This window comes from Podarcis erhardii (genome assembly GCF_964252035.2).
Source record: "Podarcis erhardii genome assembly, chromosome: 4".
In the NCBI taxonomy this organism is placed as follows: Eukaryota; Metazoa; Chordata; class Lepidosauria; order Squamata; family Lacertidae; genus Podarcis; species Podarcis erhardii.
In genome coordinates, this window is record NC_138508.1 from 17,870,114 (window position 1) to 17,890,789 (window position 20,676).

General features: G+C 44.0%; 1 protein-coding gene across 2 annotated transcripts in view; it reads left to right on the plus strand.

Annotated features, from left to right (window-relative positions):
- The window catches only part of DEUP1 (deuterosome assembly protein 1), a 64,176-nt gene that overhangs the window by 35,516 nt on the left and 7,984 nt on the right, over positions 1 to 20,676 (plus strand). For both annotated transcript variants that reach the window (XM_081860402.1, XM_081860403.1), the window contains exons 10-11: positions 4,408 to 4,605; positions 8,637 to 8,836. In XM_081860402.1, the coding sequence (XP_081716528.1) occupies positions 4,408 to 4,605; positions 8,637 to 8,836 (398 nt within the window). The remainder of the gene's footprint in view (positions 1 to 4,407; positions 4,606 to 8,636; positions 8,837 to 20,676) is intronic.

Sequence of the window (20,676 nt, forward strand, 5' to 3'; positions counted from 1 at the left end):
GGGGATGGAGACACTCCTTCAGGTATTCTGGACTGAGGCCATTTAGGGCTTTAAAGGTCAGCACCAACACTTTAAATTGTGCTTGGAAATGTACTGAGAACCAATGAAGACCTTTCAGGACTGGTGTTATATGGTCTCAGCGGCCACTCCCAGTCACCAGTCTAGCTGCCACATTCTGGATTAATTGCAGTTTCCGAGTTACCTTCAAAGGTAGCCCCACGTAGAGCGTAGAGCGCATTGCAGTAGTCCAAGCGGGAGATAACTAGAGCATGCACCACTCTGGCAAGACAGTCCACGAGCAGGTAGGGTCTCAGCCTAAGTACCAGATGGAGCTGGTAAACAGCTGCCCTGGACACAGAATTAACCTGCGCTTCTATGGACAGCTGTGAGTCCAAAATGACTCCCAAGCTGCGCACCTGGTCCTTCAGGGGCACCGTTACCCCATTCAGGACTAGGGAGTCCTCCACACCTGCCCTTCCCCTGTCCCCCAATAACAGTTCTTCTGGCTGGAGTTGTAATCCAAACATCTGGAGGGTACAAGTGGGCAGAAGCTGCCTGGGGAAGGGGGGGGGCTTTTAAATATTGCAGCATTTAAGAGCGTTGATTTCATTTACACCCGCCTCTTAAAGCCATCAGTTTTTAAGGCAAGAGACATCCTTGGTTCTTAGCGACTTTGAAACGCATCTTCAGCGTGTATGAAGCGTGTGCCCAGTAACCCTTAATATCTCCAAAGGGGCAAACTGCATGTAAGAGTGCAATGAAAATCAATGGCGATTCATAAGGAAACAGAATACAACTGAACGTTGCTTGATTGGCCCTTTTTATATTGGCATCCAGAAGGGCTGTATTGTTCTAAGAAACAGGAGGATTTATTGGCATTTTGCTATTTGTTATTGGCAGAAAACTTATGAAAACCCACAAGCTTCTTTATACTCTCGGGGGAGAGCGAAGCGGTACAGGAAATGTGACCTTCAAAGCTAATAGCATAGAACAACCCATTAAATAACACTAGTGGCAAGCTTATTTTCTCTGAGAGTGGGGCTTTTTTTTTGTAACACTATGTCAGCATAGCCTTTATTTATTTTTATCATGTTTTCTCTTTAGTGAGCTGCTAAAAGTTATTTCTGGTAGTACCTGGTACTTTAACTATTGACTTTCCTTGCTTAGAGGGGGAACAGTAGACTCCGGTTACTACGTGCAACCTGCTTTTAAAGCTGATATAAGTAGTTTCTAACCATTTAGCCCTTTTGGAAAATTCCTTTGCCTCTCCGGATTCTCCTTGGAGAAAATTTGAGGGTGGGCCCTTGGCTTCTGGGCTTGCTATCCCAAACTCCTTCCCACTCTCTTCGCTGCAGGGATAAGAGAATACCTTGAATTGCAAGGTGAAGAATGTCCCTGTGTCTGAGTTTTCTCCGTAAATAAGAGTGCAGAAGGGAATCTACATACAACTGCTTGCCTGATGCTCACTCTCCAGGGTACGAATTGGTCAACATCATGTCCAAACAGTGTGACATTACACTTTGTGACATCAACAGCATTGACGGAACATACTCTGAGCATTTGTTTGCTGATGCAGATATCCTTCTGTTTTCGCGAATGCCAAAAATGGCATTTTGCAATTCTGTTCAGAACTGAACAGAACAAGTCGCGTTTGCTGTGTGGTGATCACAGTAAAGTGAAGGACCAACAAGGCAATATATGCAGCTTGATAGCCCACCACCCACTTTCATCCTATGAATGTTTTAAAACAGTGGTAGGCAGGGAGCAAAATGGGGACCTCCGTGCCTCCATGCCTCTTCGGAAATCTCCCCAGGTTGCATGCTGTTTCAAATTCTGAATGTTTTTGACTGGCTGGGATGTGTCCTTGACCTCTGAAAATGCCTCTTCCTTATCTGGGTGGCAGATAAAGAGGAATGTGTTAGAAATTAGCCTTCATCATCATCTTCTTCTTTGGCGATCACTCGTAGCCGAGTAAGATTGTCTTCCATAAACACGGTTTTAATAATGAGTGTGCAAGTGACTGTGGAGGCCAATTCTGGACAACAGTGGTGACATTGGTTTCTGGGTGGGAGTTGATCGCGGTGTGGATTTGCTAAGCTTGACTTCCTCTTAGCATGTTTCCCCCTTGCGTTCTGAGTTCGAGTGTCTTCAAAGCTCATGACACCTTTGATAAAGGCTGTTCTCCAATTGGAGTGCTCACAGGCCAGTGTTTCCCAGTTGTTGGTGTTTATACTACATTGTTTTAGATTTGCCTTGAGACAGTCTTTAAATCTCTATTGTTGACCACCAGCATTACACTTTCCATTTTTAAGTTCAGAATAGAGTACGGTATTTTTCGCCCCATAGGATGCACCGGCCCATAGGATGCACCAAGTTTTTTGGGGGGGAAATAAAGAAAAAAAAATTTATTTCCCCCCCAGGCGCTTGTGGGGCCGGCAGCGGGGAGAAGCGCTCTTCTCCCCGCAGCCCGCCTGCAGACCAGGTCCGGGGACAGAGGGAGGAGGCGCTGCGCCTCCCAGCTGTCCCTGGAGCTTGCGGGGCAGGCAGCGGGGAGAAGCGCTCTTCTCCCCACCGCCCGCCTGCAGATCAGGTCCGGGGACAGCTGGAGGATGCGCTGCGTCTCCCCGCCGTCAGCCTCCAAACCACATCGGGAGACAGCGGGATGGCGGCGTTCTGCCTCCCCGCTGTCCCCCGACCTTGTGGGACTGGCGCTACGGCTCTCCTGAAGCCTGGAGAGCGAGAGGGGTCGGTGCGCACGCATTTCCCCTTCATTTTTGGAGGGGAAAAAGTGCGTCCTATAGGGCGAAAAATACGGTAGTTGCTTTGGAAGACGATAATCAGGCATCTGCACAACATGACCAGTCCAACAAAGTTGATGTTGAAAAATCATTGCTTCAACACTGGTGATCTTTGCTTCATCCAGTACACTGATATTAGTTCGCCTGTCTTCCCAAGTGATGTGTAAGATTTTTCGGAGACACCGTAGATGGAATCTTTCAAGAAGCTGGAGATGGTGTTTGTAAGTGGTCCATTTTTCACAAGCATACAGTAAGGTTGGTAGTACAATAGCTTTGTAAACAGGCATTTTGGCTTCCCTGCTAATGTCCCGGTCCTCAAACACTCTGCACTTCAATTGGGAGAAAGCCACACTCGCAGAGCTCAGGCGATGCTGGATTTCGGCATCAATGTTGACCCTTGTGGAAAGATAACTGCCTAGGCAGGAGAAGTGATCAACATTTTCCAGTGTTACACCATTGAGTTGGATTTGTGGCACTGCAGAGGGGTTATTTTGTACTTGTTGGTGCAGCACTTTGGTTTTTTGGATGTTGAGTGACAAGCCAAGCTTTTCGTAAGCTTCTGCGAAGATATTTAGGATGTACTAGCCTATTGTACAAAGGTAAAAATTTAGGTTCATCGCATTTTCTGTGATTCACACCTTTGTGTTTTTTGTGAATATTTATTTGTGTAGCTGAAACCATTTGAGAACAAACAAACAAGATACATAACTAGGATAGCTCAGTCAGTACAGCATGAGATTCTTAATCTCAGGTTTGTAAGTTCAAGCCCCACATTGAGCAATAGATTCCTGCATTGCAAGGGATTGGACTAGATGGTTCTCGTTGTCCCTTCCAACTCTAAAGTTCTATGGTTCTATGAAAATAAAATGCACAACACAATTAAAATAATTATTAAAACCAGGCATTCTGTCAAATAGAAGTTTGCTGCCCTGGATAATTTAACTTGCATTTTCATTTTATATTTATATTGTAATGGCCATTGGCTACAAACAACGATACAACTTGACTGCATCTGTTGCTCCACCTACTTTTGCCTCTGGCCACGCCCCACTGCCAAGTGGCCCCAAGAAGGCTGTATAGAAGGAAATGTCTGAAAAAGTTTCCCCACCACTGTTATAAAATATCAGAGGTTGGACTGCCGGGTACATTAACATTGGTGGGTAAATTTTATTTCACTTGACTTCCTTTCGGCAGGGGTGCCAACTTGAATAAAATATTGTGGGCGCCCAGGTATGCCCCGCCCTGCAAAATCGATCAGATGACACAGTATAAACACACCATTTGAATGGGAATGTCAGTCAACTTTTGGGGGGCCCGGCCTCCTCACATATTTTATTGTGGGGGCCGAAGCTCCCATGCCCGCTCAGAGTTGGCTCCTATGATCCTTGGCATGTAGCGTTTAAACAAGAGAGGAGGTGGAAAGTGTGAACTCTAAACTGAAACACAGAGAAGCTGGTCTGAATCGTAAGCCTTTCTAATTCTCTGCGCTATCACTAACACGGCTGGTAGGGCTGCCGTGTTGGAAACGGAGAACCCCAAAAGTTGGTGGTATGTGGAAAAAACGATGCTATCTGCAATGCCAGCGCTCATTCTTCCCTATTTGCTGCAGATAAGGGACCGCCTTTATCAGGAAGAACAGTCCCATCGCTCTGAGGTGGAAAGAATGAGGACGGAAATCTCTGACCTGACAGAAGAGCTTCATCAGAAGGAGATTACTATAGCAACTATCATGGAGAAAGCTGCTCTACTGGAAAGGCAGTTACAAACGGAGTTAGAGATAAAAGAGAAAATGTTAGGGAAACAACAGGTATGCAAACAGAATAAAAAGCAGCGGAGGTCATTTGGTCCTTACGGAGATTAGCACCTATTGACGTTTAAGGAAGCGATTGCCTCATAGAATGTGGGCAGGGAGTGGGGGCGGGGGACAAGACTACAGAAGGAAATAAGACCATTTGACATAACACTAATCTTACACTTATCATACAGAACCAAGCATTCTGGGGTTTATACTCCTAGCATACACATGAAAATCTTTCCAACGTTTCTGCTCATGTCTCTTCCCTATAACCTGCAGTTTCTTAGCAATATTTGCTGATCTACATTACTTTTCTGAATTTCTTGTTGAGATTATTTGGGTGTGGCACCCATGGGTGTAGCCAGGATTTTTGTTACAGGGGGCGGGGAGCAGCCAAAGTTGTTGAGACTTTTAAAGGAAATCCAAGTTGTCAAGCTTTTCTTGGAAAATCACGGTTAAAAATACTCTGAATAGGACATTGTGGGGGTCAGGCTTCTGCTGGGGGCTAGGGGAGAACCTCAGATAACTGAGTACTTTTAATGCTTTTCAAAAATAGTTGTGGATCTAGCACCCTTGGCTATGTCCATGATGACACCTGTAGACCCTGCAGTTCAAATTGTGCTAATAAGCAATTAACAGCGCTGCGGTTCTTCCTGGACCACCAGAAATTGCAAGGGGAGTTGCGGCTACATGCTTGAAGTCAAATATCTGTGTTAGCATCACTAAATTGACCTCCCCTGAGCACAAGCCTAGGCATTTTGTATAGAGGCATATAGATGTGTGTGTGTGTGTGTGTGTTAACATTTAAATGTGCGGTTCCCCACCTGTGCTCTGAAGTGCTGCTTTTGACACACATCTGCCTTCCTAACCATACGTCGGAACTATTTCAGCATAGTGTGATCCCACCCTGCAGGACCATGTGGGTGCATAACATCAAACCATGTGAGCAGGGTCAGTTCCGTGGCCTGCACCCTAAGACCACACCATGCTGAAGTGTTTGTGTCTGGATCAGCTTTCAAAGAGAGGGTGGGGAAATCAAGGGCATATAGCACATCAAGGAACTGTTAAATCACATAAGTTGTTTATATTTATAATCTGTGCTGGCCGCTTTGGGAAGTAACAGCAGAATGGCCACTGATCTTGTCTATCAAAACTTGCTTTTATTTTCCATTCCGCTCACAGGAAATCACTCGCACAGTGTCTAAGCTTGAGGATATTACATGAATTTTTTTACACTTGATAGATTTATGCTGATTACTTCTTGTCTTTTTGGAAAACACAAAGCATCTTGATATTGAAACAAGAATTTAGTTAGTTAGCTCCAGAGTGGCGTATTTAATTAACAAATCTGAGCTGTTCAAGGCCTCCATTTAAAGTTTGTGAAACGTCTGCTAAACTTCCCAACCCCCTTTGCAAATTGCTGTTGTTGTTTAGTCATTTAGTTGTATCCGACTCTTCATGACCCCATGGACCAGAGCACGCCAGGCACTCCTGTCTTCCACTGCCTCCCGCAGTTTGGTCAAACTCATGCTGGTCGCTTCGAGAACACTGTCCAACCATCTCGTCCTCTGTCGCCCCTTCTCCTTGTGCCCTCCATCTTTCCCAACATCAGGGTCTTTCCCAGGGAGTCTTCTCTTCTCATGAGGTGGCCAAAGTATTGGAGCCTCAGCTTCAGGATCTGTCCTTCCAGTGAGCACTCAGGGCTGATTTCCTTCAGAATGGATCGGTTTGATCTTCTTGCGGTCCATGGGATTCTCAAGAGTTTCCTCCAGCACCATAATTCAAAAGCATCAATTCTTCTGTGATCAGCCTTCTTTATGGTCCAGCTCTCACTTCCATACATCACTACTGGGAAAACCATAGCTTTAACTATACGGATCTTTGTCGGCAAGGTGATGTCTCTGCTTTTTAAGATGCTGTCTAGGTTTGTCATTGCTTTTCTCCCAAGAAGCAGGCGTATTTTAATTTCGTGACTGCTGTCATTATCTGCAGTGAATCATCTGCAAATAGAAGCATATAATCATAAATAGAAGCATATAATTTTGTATAATGCTTATGATTAGTAGTAATAACAAAAACAAAATTGGTTAATTCAATTTCTTAAGCACTACTGGTGCATACTTTAGACCAGGGGTCAGCAACCTAAGGCCCATGGGCCAGAAGCAGCCCACGGAGGTCGTTTGACCAACCTACAAGCCGCCCCTGAACCGAGCCAGCCACTCGCGTGCTGTGCTAAACCGGCGCAGGGACTTGCTTCCGCGGCACCAGAAATCGCATCTGCACGGATGCAGGCACTGGAAATCGCATCTGTGCACACGCAGGCACCGAAAATCGCGGGCGGGCGCACGATTCGGCCCACGGAAGGATCTCCACGGGGCCGATCCGGTCCAGGCAAGATAAACCTTGCTGACCCTTGCTCTAGACAACTTACAGTAAAATGTTAAAAAACAATCCAGCATGAAAGAGCCATTATTCAATAAAAACAGTGGAACAAGACAAATGACTAAGCCGAAGTTATCCCCATCCACATAGGAACATAACTGGGGTATCAACTTCAGCTGGTAAAAGACACTCCATGATATATTGGATGTAGCTGATGGGAAATGGAGTCCAGCAATATACGGAGGGCCACAGCTTCTACCTCTCTGATAAATCAAGGGGAAAATATGGGAATAAACCCTTGTCTCCACCATCAAGTGCTTTTCAACCTGGAAAAGAAATGCAGACTCAAAATATTATATTTGTCCTTAACAGCCAGTAATATCGCTTTGGAGAGCCCGCTGGCATTCATGTCTCCCTTTTTTTTATCTGCCATTCAATAAAAGCCCCAGTGATCAGATAAACCTGCAAAGATGATTTATCTGAAGAACTGTTTTTGTTAAGGAATGCAAAAACCCACAAGCCTATTACGAGAGAGACTTCAGGTCTGAAGTAAATGGGATGGAGGCTGTAATCCTAAACATACTTTCTAAACTCTAGAGAGAGAGTTCCATCAAGCTCCAACTTCTGAATAAACATCCTTAGGATTGTGCTGTAAATCAGCTTATAGTCAAGTATTCCAGTTTAAGTGTGTGGTGAATTAGGCTGTTTATACGAAGTGCTTGAAGTTCAGATCTAGCATTTTCCTGCAGTTGAATGATAATTGAGTGTTTGAGAGCAGAATTTGAGCTTTTCCCCTCTTTTAACTCCCACTGAGGTGTGAAGAGTTCATTGCATTACAAAATAAATATATATGTGTGTGTGTGTCCCTTGCATATTTTATATCCCATTCCATGAAAAACCGCCCCCCCTTGTATTTCTTAGTGTCACTGCAAATCTATGATTTAACTTTGTAGAAGCTAAGCAAATTAAACATTTTGTAAAAGTCCCATTGCTTTTTAATGGAAGAGGAAAGTTTGTGTGTGAGAGTTTGCTCTGTTTTAATCAGTGGGATCATGTCTCCCGTTTCCTTAATAAACCGCCTCCAAAATATTTAACATGGCATTGGTTATGCTTTTTAAGTCAGCACTTTTAAGGCAATTTTTCTCATTGACATGAGGATATTGCAATTTTATACATAAAGATTTTGAAGGAATTATGTAGTTACGACTTCAGCATTTTTCTACAATTCTCCCTTTCTAGAAGCATAACTTGAGGGAGCATTATAATGAAAATATTTACAACTCTGGCAGCTAAGGATGTCTTCTGTGCCTCTTTAAGACTTCTGAGGCAAGTAGTTCAAATGTGTTGAGTGATTTGAAAAAAAGAAAATGAAAACGCAGTTTGCAGGGTTCATTGAGCAATTGTAATATGGTGCTTTTTTGTGTTACACAAGCTATTATCCTTTCTACCCATTTGTCTTGTTTGCAGTTTCTGGAGGCAGTTCTGTGAGGGTTATCATTTACAATAAATCCTGTATGATTACATATGGTAAATAAGCGGTGAAAATATTGCCCTGTGCCTGTTTTTTTGTTGAATTGTGTGAATTCAATTAAGATGAAGTTGTAAACAAACTGATCTTTTTTAAATAAAAGAAACAAAAAACAAAACAATTCCTTCAACAGATGATAGATTTGTACAAGAAAGAACACACGGCCTATTCCGATTCCATCGATAAGCTGGAGCGCGAGAGTGGAATGTTACGCAATGACCTTGCGAAATTGCCAAAGGACAAAGAAATGCCTTTGCGAGTGAACCCCATTATGTACTTTGGAAGAAATTGTGCCAAGCAGATGGCAGTAAAAGTGGAAGAGACAGAAGAGAGGTAGGTGCATGACTGTACACAAATAACTGCACTTTGTCTCTCCGAAGCTATTCTTTTTTCTTCTTTTGATGTCTTCATGGCGAGTGAAGGGGAATTGCTCTGTGATTGACAAGGTGCCTTGCTGGCCAAACGGTCAACCTGGTCAACGCTCTCTTTCCAATAACAGCTAAACCAGGGGTCAGCAAACTTTTTCAGCAGGGGGCCGGTCCACTGTCCCTGAGACCTTGTGGGGGGCCGGACTATATTTTGGGGAGGGGAAATGAACAGATTCCTATACCCCACAAATAACCCAGAGATGCATTTTAAATAAAAGCACACATTCTACTTATGTAAAAACATGCTGATTCCTGGATCGTCGGATTTAGGGTCGGGTTTAGAAGGCGATTGGGCCGGATCCAGCCCCCAGGCCTTAGTTTGCCTACCTATGAGCTAAACCATATGCTTCTAGCTTGCAAGCAGCTGTTTAGCATCAGCATCAGCAGCCTGGGTCCTAGCATCTAAGACACAGTTCTCCTTTGCAGCTGTAAAACTGAGGGCGGGAAGGTGCTAGTCTTGCTAAGGACAATGACTGTCAGGGACTTCAAGGAGGTGGGCACAGAATGCCCTGGGATACCGGAGGCAGACTTGGCATGCGTGTCACCTGCCCACACTTGGAGAATTTGTGAAAAGTGGAAAGAAATGTCAGTCTCTCAACATTCCATGCCACACAGTTCTTAACAGGGTTTTGTACTGAATATTTTTGTGCTCTCCAATTAAGGAATGTTGTTTCAATATGCAATCACAGCGGAGAGACACTAACACGGATACAAGCGGAAGAATTTACTGTTGTCACTCAGTATGGAGGCATGGTGGTGGGAATTACCAGAGGTCAAGTTGATATTAAAGAAGAAGCTCAGTTGACATTTACTTACAGATAGGTAGCCGTGTTGGTCTGCCATAGTCAAAACAAAACAAATTCCTTCCAGTAGCACCTTAAAGACCAACTAAGTCAGTTCTTGGTATGAGCTTTCGTGTGCATGCACACTTCTGAAGAAGTGTGCATGCACACGAAAGCTCATACCAAGAACTGACTTAGTTGGTCTTTAAGGTGCTACTGGAAGGAATTTGTTTTGTTTTGACATTTACTGTTAGTAATAATAATTTGGAAAGTCCTCTTGGACTTTTCATGGGGAAAGGAAATTAATGATTTTGAGATGCTTTGATTTAAAGGAAATATTGCCTTCTGGTGGTTCCCTCATTGCGAGAAGTGAGGTTACAGGGAACCAGGCAGAGGGCCTTTTCGGTAGTGGCGCCCGCCCTCCCTTCAGATGTGAAGGAAATAAGCAGCTATCCTATCTTTAAGAGACATCTGAAGGTAGCCCTGTTTAGGGAAGTTTTTAATATTTAATGCTGTATTGTTTTTAACACTTGATTGGGAGCCGCCCAGAGTGGCTGGGGAAAATCAGCCAGATGGGCGGGGTATAAATAATAAATTATTATTATTATTATTATTATTATTATTATTATTATTATTTAGTCATTGTGGACTGAATGTCTTAAATGCCTTTTTCTTATGAAATGGAAAATCTGAAGTCTTTTTTATTTTTCTTTATTCTTTCCCCCTTTCCTTTCTCTTCTCTATTTCCTTTCTTCTTCCTGCTCATTCTCTATTCTCTAATCATGAAAAACTTTAATAAAAGATTTCAACATGGAAAAATATTTTTGTGCCCTGCCGCCTCGTGCAGTTCTTCTTTGGAAATGGAGAGTTGGGAAACAATTCTTTCACCAAGGGATAGGACATCTCAGGAGGAAGAGGGAGTCCCTCCACAATCTGTAGAATGCCTGTTACAGTGAGGTGTTATAATGACTGTCCGAGAGCCTTGTGGTTTATGTGGCTATTTTCCATCCCTCCCTCATCCCCGCTGCTTTGGAGATGGCAGCGTATTGAAAGTGAGCTTGACCCCATTTGCTCTTCTCTAATGGCACTTCAGGACACTGTAGTTTATTGGGAGGCTCTGTCTGACAGTGCATTTGCAATTATATCCATTATAGCAGGGAACAAGCCAGGGAAGCTGAGCATACTGCTGTCCTTCATACGTTAACCAAGGGAGCAGGACATTCCACAACAGTCGGGGGACAATTATAATGTGATTGTAATGGGTTACACGACCTGAAAGAAAACGCATCTTTGATGGGATTGCTCAGCTCTAAACCTCTGCCAAGGAGAAACGGGGGCCTTGCCCCTCTTGAACGGCTCTCCATTAATGGGTTTCTTTCAAGGCAGAAAAAGGGTGACATGAAAACACAAGAAGAGCCCAGCTGGATCAGAACAAGGACCCACCTCTAGACCATCATTCTGGTCTCAAAGTGACCAAGCACATGCCAGTGGGAAGCACACTGTGATGGCCTGGGAATTGGATTCAGAGGCTGAACCTGAGGAATCCCAGCCAGCACAGGAGTCCCCACCTCCAGAACCAGCTGAGCCGGGGCTGGGCCCTGAGCCTGAAGGGCCCTCACCTGTGCCAGATCCTCAGGAGCAGACACCAGCTGAATCTGCTCTGGCTCCAGAGGTGATGGAGGACCCATTGCCTGCAGGTGCTCCACTCTCAGCCCTGTCAGTAGAAGGTGAGGTTGCCTCTGGGTCCAGTAACCCTCCAGCCTCTCCTGAGCTGCAGAGGCTCAGGGCAGAGAGGCAGAGGGAACTAAGTTCCCGCAGGAGGAGTGCTCGCCTCCAGGCCAGGAGAGGCGAGTCACCTGTGGACCAGGACCGCCCTATGCCTTGGGGCAGATAAAAGCTAGCCAGCCCAGTCCCAGGTTGCGGGAGCAACATCGTTGGCAACCTGTTCCTGTTGGCACCCTGTCCTGCTCTTCTGCCAGAGCTCCTGACCTCACCCGACTCCTTGCTTTGGACCCTGCTTCACCCTTGACGGACAGCCCCCATACCACACCCTCAACCTCGGACTGGACTCGGACCACGCCGCACGGTAATCCCCCGGGACCAGCACACTCAGAAGCAGCATGTGAGCACAATTGCCCTCTCCCAGTTGTTAGACTGAATACAACTGCCCCGTCAGCTGTTAAACAGAAACATACTGTCTCTGACGTCCAGCACCAAGATGAAGGTCTACCAAGCTTGCATGTCGAGCATGCTGCTTTATTGTAGTGAGTCATCAGCAACTTGCAACCTCCAGGAGTGACACCTCAATGCCTTCCGCTTGCGCCGCATCAGGAGGATTTTGGGCATCACATGGCAGGACAGAGTCTCAAACAAAGGTGTGCTCACATTCCCAGCATGTTCGCACTCCTGGCTCCGCGACGTCTACACTGGCTTGGTCGGGTCCACAGAATGGAAGATGGCAGGATCCCCATGGACGGGGAGCTGGCTTCAGCCACCAGACCAATTCTGGTGTTTCCAAGATGTCTGCAAATGCGATGTGAAGGCTGGCGACATCAACCATGGGAATCCTTTGCAGGTGACCGCGGTGCCTGGAGACAGGTTGTGCATCCGTAGCAGTGACCAGAGGCGGAATGACGGCTGGGAGGAGTGCAGAGAGAAGAAACGCCATGGTGCATCTGCAGCGGCACAACCGGACACCTTCATCTGCCCCAGCTGCAACAAAACATGTCTCTCCTGTATCGGTCTCTCCAGCCACAGCAGGCGCTGAAATCTTCCAACAGTTTGACTTCACCCCCAATGGCAAACTCCATCATTTTCACCCAAGCCAGTTGGATGACAACAGCACTGTCTCTGAGGCTGGCAATCTTGATCCATAGCCATAGACAGCCTTCCCTTCCATGCATTTGCCTAATCTCATTTTCAAGCCATCCAAGTTGGTGGCCATCACTGCATCTTGTGATAGCCAATGCCATAGTTTATTTACTATATGAAGGCAAGCTGCTTCTTTTTCTGTCCTGGATCCTCCAACCTTTTGCTTCATTGGATGACCCCAGATTCTAGCATTTTCTAACACGGTGCATATTTTTTTATTATGCCTCTGTCATGTCTCCTCCCCTCTTACTTGCTTTTTCTCAAAACTAAAAAAGCCCAAACAAAATAAAAAAAAAATCCCTTCCAGTAGCACCTTAGAGACCAACTAAGTTTGTTATTAGTATGAGTTTTCGTGTGCATGCACACGAAAGCTCATACCAATAACAAACTTAGTTGGTCTCTAAGGCTCCATAATCACTGCAGATGGTGACAGCAGCCGCGAAATTAAAAGACGCCTGCTTCTTGGGAGAAAAGCAATGACAAACCTAGACAACATCTTAAAAAGCAGAGACATCACATTTCCAACAAAGGTCCGTATAGTTAAAGCCATGGTTTTCCCAGTAGTGATGTATGGAAGTGAGAGCTGGACCATAAAGAAGACTGATCGCCGAAGAATGGATGCTTTTGAATTCTGGTGCTGGAGGAGACTCTTGAGAGTCCCATGGACTGCAAGAAGATCAAACCTCTCCATTCTGAAGGAAATCAGCCCTGAGTGCTCACTGGAAGGACAGATCCTGAAGCTGAGGCTCCAATACTTTGGCCACCTCATGAGAAGAGAAGACTCCCTGGAAAAGACCCTGATGTTGGGAAAGATGGAGGGCACAAGGAGAAGGGGACGACAGAGGACGAGATAGTTGGACAGTGTTCTCGAAGCTACCAGCGTGAGTTTGACCAAACTGCAGGATGCAGTGGAAGACAAGAGTGCCCGGCGTGCTCTGGTCCATGGAGTCACGAAGAGTCGGACATGACTAAACGTCTAAACAACAACAAAGGTGCTACTGGAAGGAATTTTTTTTATTTTGTTTCGACAACGGCAGACCAACTCGGCTACCTACCTGTAACTAAAAGAGTCCAGTTATTACTACCTTTTTTTCCCCTCACAGGGGAATTGCTCTAGGTTTATGAAGCATCCTGATTTATTTGCAGGGAGATTAGACAATGTTGGCTGCTTAATGAGAATTCGGGTCTGATTTGTTGGCGGAGACTAGATGACGTTGTGTCAAAACATCTTCTCCTTTCCAGAGCATTTTCTCATCACTTTCCTTATCACAAAAAAGGACTGATCTTTTGGCCATGCAAGGCATCCCAACTACAATTGCACAACCTGAACCTGCCAATGCGTGACTGAATCCCACCCGGAAACTGTGACAGACTGGAAGGGCCCAGAGTAAATTCCATGACATTCGCATCAGTACTGCCCTACACGCTATTATCAGTTTCACGGCTCCATCAGAATTGGAAACGTAATCTATAGGGCAACTAGTTAATAATGGAAGCACATCACTGAGGTCTAGCCATAGACTTGTAGATGAGTGAAAAAAAGGCATATATATTAACCGAGCTATGAAGCTTTTATGATGACTCCTGATGAAACACATAGGCATGTGTTTTATTCCTTTGATTGTCTTAAACACCTGCTATTTCTTGCTTTTAGGCATCTTGCTAGGATTTCTTCAAAATAATAACCAATTTGCCTTACCTCTGCATTCTGCAAAGGTGATGCAACAAGCTTCGCCCCTTGTAAACCTCAGAAATCTGGCATGGGAATTTATTTATTTTTATTTATCTGTGTAGCAATAATTTCTAACTGTTATTGAATTTGGCACAAGGCTCACATGGAAGCTTTCCTGATTCTGAAAACATTTAATGGAAAATCCTTTTCTTCTTCTTCCACAATACAACCGTACGTTGGATCTCAAAAGACTTGCGAGTCGAACATTTGGGTCCCAAACGCTGCAAACCCAGAAGTGATTGTTCCAGTTTGCAAACGTTATTTGGAACCTGAACGTCCGATGCAGCTTACGCAGCTTCCGATTGGCTGCAGAAGCTTCCTGCAGCCAATTGGAAGCCACACCTTGGTTTCCGAACCGTTTCAGAAGTTGGATTCCGTTCGACTTCCAAGGTACGACTGTACTAATTTTCCATTTGTATATGGCAGAAACAGGGAGCATCTACCCACTGGGGAAAACTACCAACACTCCAGGCATTAGAACCACAGTTGCAGGTCTTGGCTTATTGATAAAATGTGGATAGTTGCTCCTCTATAGTTTTTTACCTCTATAGTTTTTCTTCTCTGTGTTCTGATTGGCCCACTGTTGGCTGCAGTGATGAACAAGAATGGGACAGATTTCAGCCTCTCTCACTTCCTAAGCACATTACTTTCCTCATGCAATCCTGGGAACTATAATTTGTTCAGGATGCTGGGTATTGTAGCTCTGTGCAGGATAAATTACAGCTCTCGGGATTCTTTGGGGGAAGTTGCGTTCTTTGTCCCAGCCTGGGGTGAAGGAGATCAACTTTGTCTGGGATTTGTGAATCTTATTGAAGCTCAAGCTTTTTCTTAGTTCATTAAGGGTATTTCTTAAGAGATTACCTCAAAAAGAATATTGTATGCGTTATTGCAGATTCTCTAAAGTTGAATTGCAAGATGAGAAAGAACAGATATTTTACGATCTCCTTAGTCTCATGTTGTGGGATAGCCAGCCTCATATAACCAACATGTCTAGTTGGTGCATCAAGGGGTTAATGCCATAGAGCAGGCTGTCCTGCCAGGCCACTTGTAATCAAGCCTACTTTTGCATTAAGTCTCCCTGAGAGGCTCAGCATGTGAAGAGGTTTGAGCTGGTTGTTCCCTGACTTTCACCAGCCTCTCCTGAGTTCCTATACCAATGATCTAGAAACTTACACCATTTTGTAACTAAGCTACGTACTGCCTGCCTGCACAACTTTTCTGAAGCGCATGAACCTGACCTTTGAAGCGTTTGTAAGTAAGCCCATTTTTAACTTGCCAAACATGTTGTCTTTTCCTATGCTGGGAGAAGGTAGAAACTTTGGAAAGAAACTTTTTAAGGGGACCTTTTGCAACTCACTTGGAGGGGCACATATTTTACAGGTCTAACAGCCTATACAGTGGTACCTCGGTGAAATATACTCTGAGTCAAGAGTGGATTTCATGCTCTTTATTCAGCTCATAGTGGTGAGGAGGAATGCATGTCCCCTCAAAGTATCTGCTTTATATACATTATTTACACAATGGGCTGCTCATGATTGGCTAATTCCAGAATTCTCCTGTAGGCCAATCAGGTTGTGGATTCACTTCCATCTGGAGCCAGATTGGGTGGCTCCTGCAGACCAATCATACTGCTGCATTGTTCTAGGACCAATCAGACTGCTGCATTTTGGATCCTATTGTTCTAGAACCAATCAGACTGCTGCATTTTGAATCCTATTCACTCAGTACATAACACTCGGGTTAAGAACTTAATTTGTTCTGGAGGTCCATTCTTAACCTGGAACTGTTCTTAACCTGAAGCAGCACTTTAGCTAATGGGGCCTCCCACTGCTGCCGCGCGATTTCTGTTCTCATCCTGAAGCAAAGTTCTTAACCCAAGGTACTATTTCTGAGTTAGTGGAGTCTGTAACCTGAAGTGTCTGTAAGCCGAGGTACCACTGTATTTCTACACTTTGCTTTGCTGCATGTCTTGTGGTTTTTTAATCTCTACTGGGGTTGTCCCAAACTTGGATCTTGGCATCCAGAAATTCTCTTTTCTATATTTTCCCCCACCAACACATCTTGTATACTGGATCTGCTCTCAGATCCATATATCTAAGGTTATCCAGCCCAAAACTATGTACGATATTTCAGAAGAGGTTTTTGGTGCTAAGTCAGGTGCTTCCAAATCTTAGAAATAGACATAACCTTTTGTGTCATAGCCACATAAACTTTTGGATGGGACGGTCCATCAGCAAAAGGATTTCCCCTACTGCAACAGAACTCCCGCTGCCCTGCTTCTCAGCACTACTTTGGATACAACCTTTTGTAATATATTATCTTGATTCTCCCCCTTGCTTTTCATTTTACAAGCCACAGAGAATATGTTAATACTGTCTAATAAAAAAAAAAATTAAGCAAGGACCAGAGAAAGCAGTGTGAGATGTAAACTGCTCAGCAGGAGATTATTTTAATAAGCATCTTGAACTACACCTGCCATCTATCATCTCTTTCTCTCCTGCCAGTTTCAGTTTTTTAAATTTTCATTAAAAGTGTTTCAATGCTTTTTTGTGATTTTTAGTGCTCCCCATTGAGCCGACATGAAAAGCTGCAGCATTTCAGATGGTACTGAATAAATTAATATCACATTAAACTCATACGCGCCATGAAAGAGCAGCGCAATATATAGCAATGTCCTGAGCTCAATAGAAAGAAGTAATTTGTAAATATATCTCTGGCTCGTTCATTTTTAGCCAGTCGCCCACTGAATTACCGTAAATGTTTCATAAATACTGACACACACACAGTTTAAAAATAATCCTGAATTGCTCACTTAAAGCGAAAGAGGAAGGTATGAAGTTTGGATAAGATGAAATATTTTAAGTGGTAGGAAGAAGAGAAATTCATTCTAGTTTGGCTTTTATGGCAAAGCTATTTGATCTTTCCAAAAGAATATGCAAACTGAAAGACAGCTGTGCATTGAAATTCACATTTCCCCTAAATTTTGTAGTGTAGTTCTCTAACCAAATAAGATGTAGAAAATTGTGTATATTATGGGAACGTATGCGTCAAAATGCATATATTGGTAAAGGCAACATATAACAATGAATTATTCCAGGGGAAACTGCTTGCAAAAATGTTCATTTTAGGAAAAATCACACTGATTTTTTTAAAATTAAAACAAAGGCAGAGAACCAAAATTTCACAGGGGAAGGAGTAAAAAGAAAAAGTAACCTGACTGCAATTCTGGGAGGTAGAAATATGTCAATATGTGAAATGCCTGAGAATTTGTACTGGGGCCATGTGAGACACAAGTGTTCATTGGACAGGCCCTGAGTCTGAGATGCACCGGAGAGACGGGCTCAGTTGAGGACCTGTAAACCTATAAAAACTTCCAGAGAGTGCTGATTGGGGGGGGGGTCACTGGTTTTGCAGTGTCCCCCAATAATCCATCTGAGCCTTGCTACCCTACAGATCTGCTGCTGTTGTCAAACTCCGGTGATTTCTCGCCTTCCAAAGTCGCTTGAATTCCTAGCCCTCGTTCCTTTCTCGCACAACACCCTCTCTGCCCATTGATGGGACTTGTCAGAGCAACGCAAATGGTTACTTGTCATCCAAATCCAAGCTGAACCCCAGCTGAAATCTTTCCAGAATTCCTTTCCCTTTGCTTGAACATCCCATGGATGACCCCACCTGCACCTGGTCCTCAGAACTTGTGCAGCAAAACTGCCCTACCTCGAACATCTCCCAAGGGGCTACTAATTCCTTATCCTTTGCAAAATAGGGCCAGGCTGATTGGTAGACAGAAATGTATATGCTAAGATCGCTTACCTGGATTGTGCAACACTATTCTCTGATCTGGGGGTAGCAAAATCTTAACAACTGGTTGTCAGAATGTGCAAGGATTTCCTATGTGGGCTATGGTTGTTGTTGTTTAGTCGTTTAGTCGTGTCCGACTCTTCGTGACCCCATGGACCAGAGCACGCCAGGCACTCCTGTCTTCCACTGCCTCCCGCAGTTTGGTCAGACTCATGTTTGTAGCTTCGAGAACACTGTCCAGCCATCTCGTCCTCTGTCGTCCCCTTCTCCTTGTGCCCTCAACCTTTCCCAACATCAGAGTCTTTTCCAAGGAGTCTTCTCTTCTCATGAGGTGGCCAAAGTATTGGAGCCTCAGCTTCAGGATCTGTCCTTCCAGTGAGCACTCAGGGCTGATTTCCTTCAGAATGGATAGGTTTGATCTTCTTGCAGTCCATGGGACTCTCAAGAGTCTCCTCCAGCACCATAATTCAAAAGCATCCATTCTTCGGCGATCAGCCTTCTTTATGGTCCAGCTCTCACTTCCATACATCACTACTGGGAAAACCATAGCTTTAACTATACGGACCTTTGTTGGTAAGGTGATGTCTCTGCTTTTTAAGATGCTGTCTAGGTTCCCCATCGCCTGGTTATTTCATAGACTATTGTGAGTTGCATAAAGTTTCATTGGTTGACTTTGGGAGCGTGCTGTGATGAGAACAAGGTGCCAGAACTGGGTTGTTGGTGGAGCACACAATCCAGACTTAATTGTTAAAACCACAGCAGAGATCGCTAGGCAAATATGAATATGGATTGATTTAATGCGGATATCAAGTCCATATAGTTGATCTACAAATTGTGGTGCCTGAACATGAAAATTCATACATAGTTTTAAACATATGCAGAAATCCTAGTATCTAGGTTCTGGTTTTGTAAATCAGGAAATGCACCAATATTTTCCCCCCAAAGCCTCAGTTATATTATCAAACATCAAACAGAAGCAGACAAATCAAGCTATTGTTGCTAGCTTATTTTGACTCTAGGGTATATTTTATTTTATTGCGGACATAAACCATGTTTTTCTATTTTAATTTGCTGTTCTGTTTCCATGGCAATTATGCCAAGGAATGAAGGGTAAAAGGATATCTTTGAGATAGTAAAAATAGAAAACATGTGGTGAGGTTTTTTGTGGGAAATGAGTTGGTAATTGGCAATTTCCAGATGCCATGCTAATGTCTTTGTGCTGTTTATGTTTATGCGCCTTGGTAACATTTGCCCAGTGGAAAGCAAAAATAAAAATAATAAAAATCGAGTCAATGCTGGTAACTTCGCAATTGTTTCCTTCAGTTTGTAGCTGTATAGAATCAGAAGAGTGTAATCTCCAAGAAAGCCCCAGTGTGAGATTTCCAGCAGGCATTACTGAAGGCTACCACTCACTAAGGAGAGGGGAGAAAGTGAATTTGGTTCACATTTAAAGCCAAATCAGACGTGCATGTTCTTAAACAGCGTAAGAACTGAAGCACAGCCATCCTTTGAAATTTGCACTTATTTGAATTTTACAATGCATCTCTACAACCAATGTTTACAATGGGGGTGTGTGCATAATTGGGGGGGATGTGCATTAAAAAATGAATAAGTGAAAATGACGTGCAAAAAAGGCATTAGGAAAAATTGCCTTCAAAATGTGTACACAATTCAAAACTGAATACAAAAATATGTTTGTATACTGAAGAATGTTCATGAGGATTTCTCTTCAAAAATTCACAAATTGCTGCAGGAATGTGGAGAACTGATTTTAAGATTGAAAAAATGAAAAGCGGAGGGAACAGAAACTGACAGATCAATCCATACGACTTACTCGGCAGAAACTGATTAGAAATAACTTCATCTCCACTGAAGAATATTTATTTATTTAGTTATACATACATACATACATACATACATACCCCACCCATCTGGTTGGGTTTCCCCAGCCACTCTAGGAGGCTTCCAACAGAAAATTAACAGCATAGTAAAATGTCAAACATTAAAAACTTTCCTAAACAGGGCTGCCTTCAGATGTCTTCTAAAAGTCAGATAGTTGTTTATTTCCTTGACATCTGATGGGAGGGCGTTCCACAGGGTGGGCGCCACTGCTGAGAAGGCCCTCTGCCTGGTTCCCTGTAACCTCACTTCTTGCAGGGAGGGAACTGCCAGAAGACACTCAGTGCTGGACCTCAGTGTCTGGGCTGAACGATGGGGGTGGAGACACTCCTTCAGGTATACTGGGCTGAGGCCATTTAGGGCTTTAAAGGTCAGCACCAACACTTTGAATTGTGCTTGGAAACGCAGTTAGAACAAGATTAAGCATGATATTTGTTACAGGGGTGTGCATTGTGTAGTGGATTATTAGCTCAAATGGAAGAACTTGGGGAATTAGACATGCAAATGGCCTCAGGTTCAATCCCCAGTTAAAAGGCTCTCCAAGAGTTAGGGAAGGCGCCCTGGCAATTGTCAAATGGACATTCCAGCACAAAGGCCCCCCAGGACCTTGCCTGTACTAGATTCCATGGGCCAATGGTCTGACTTAATACACCCGTACAATTT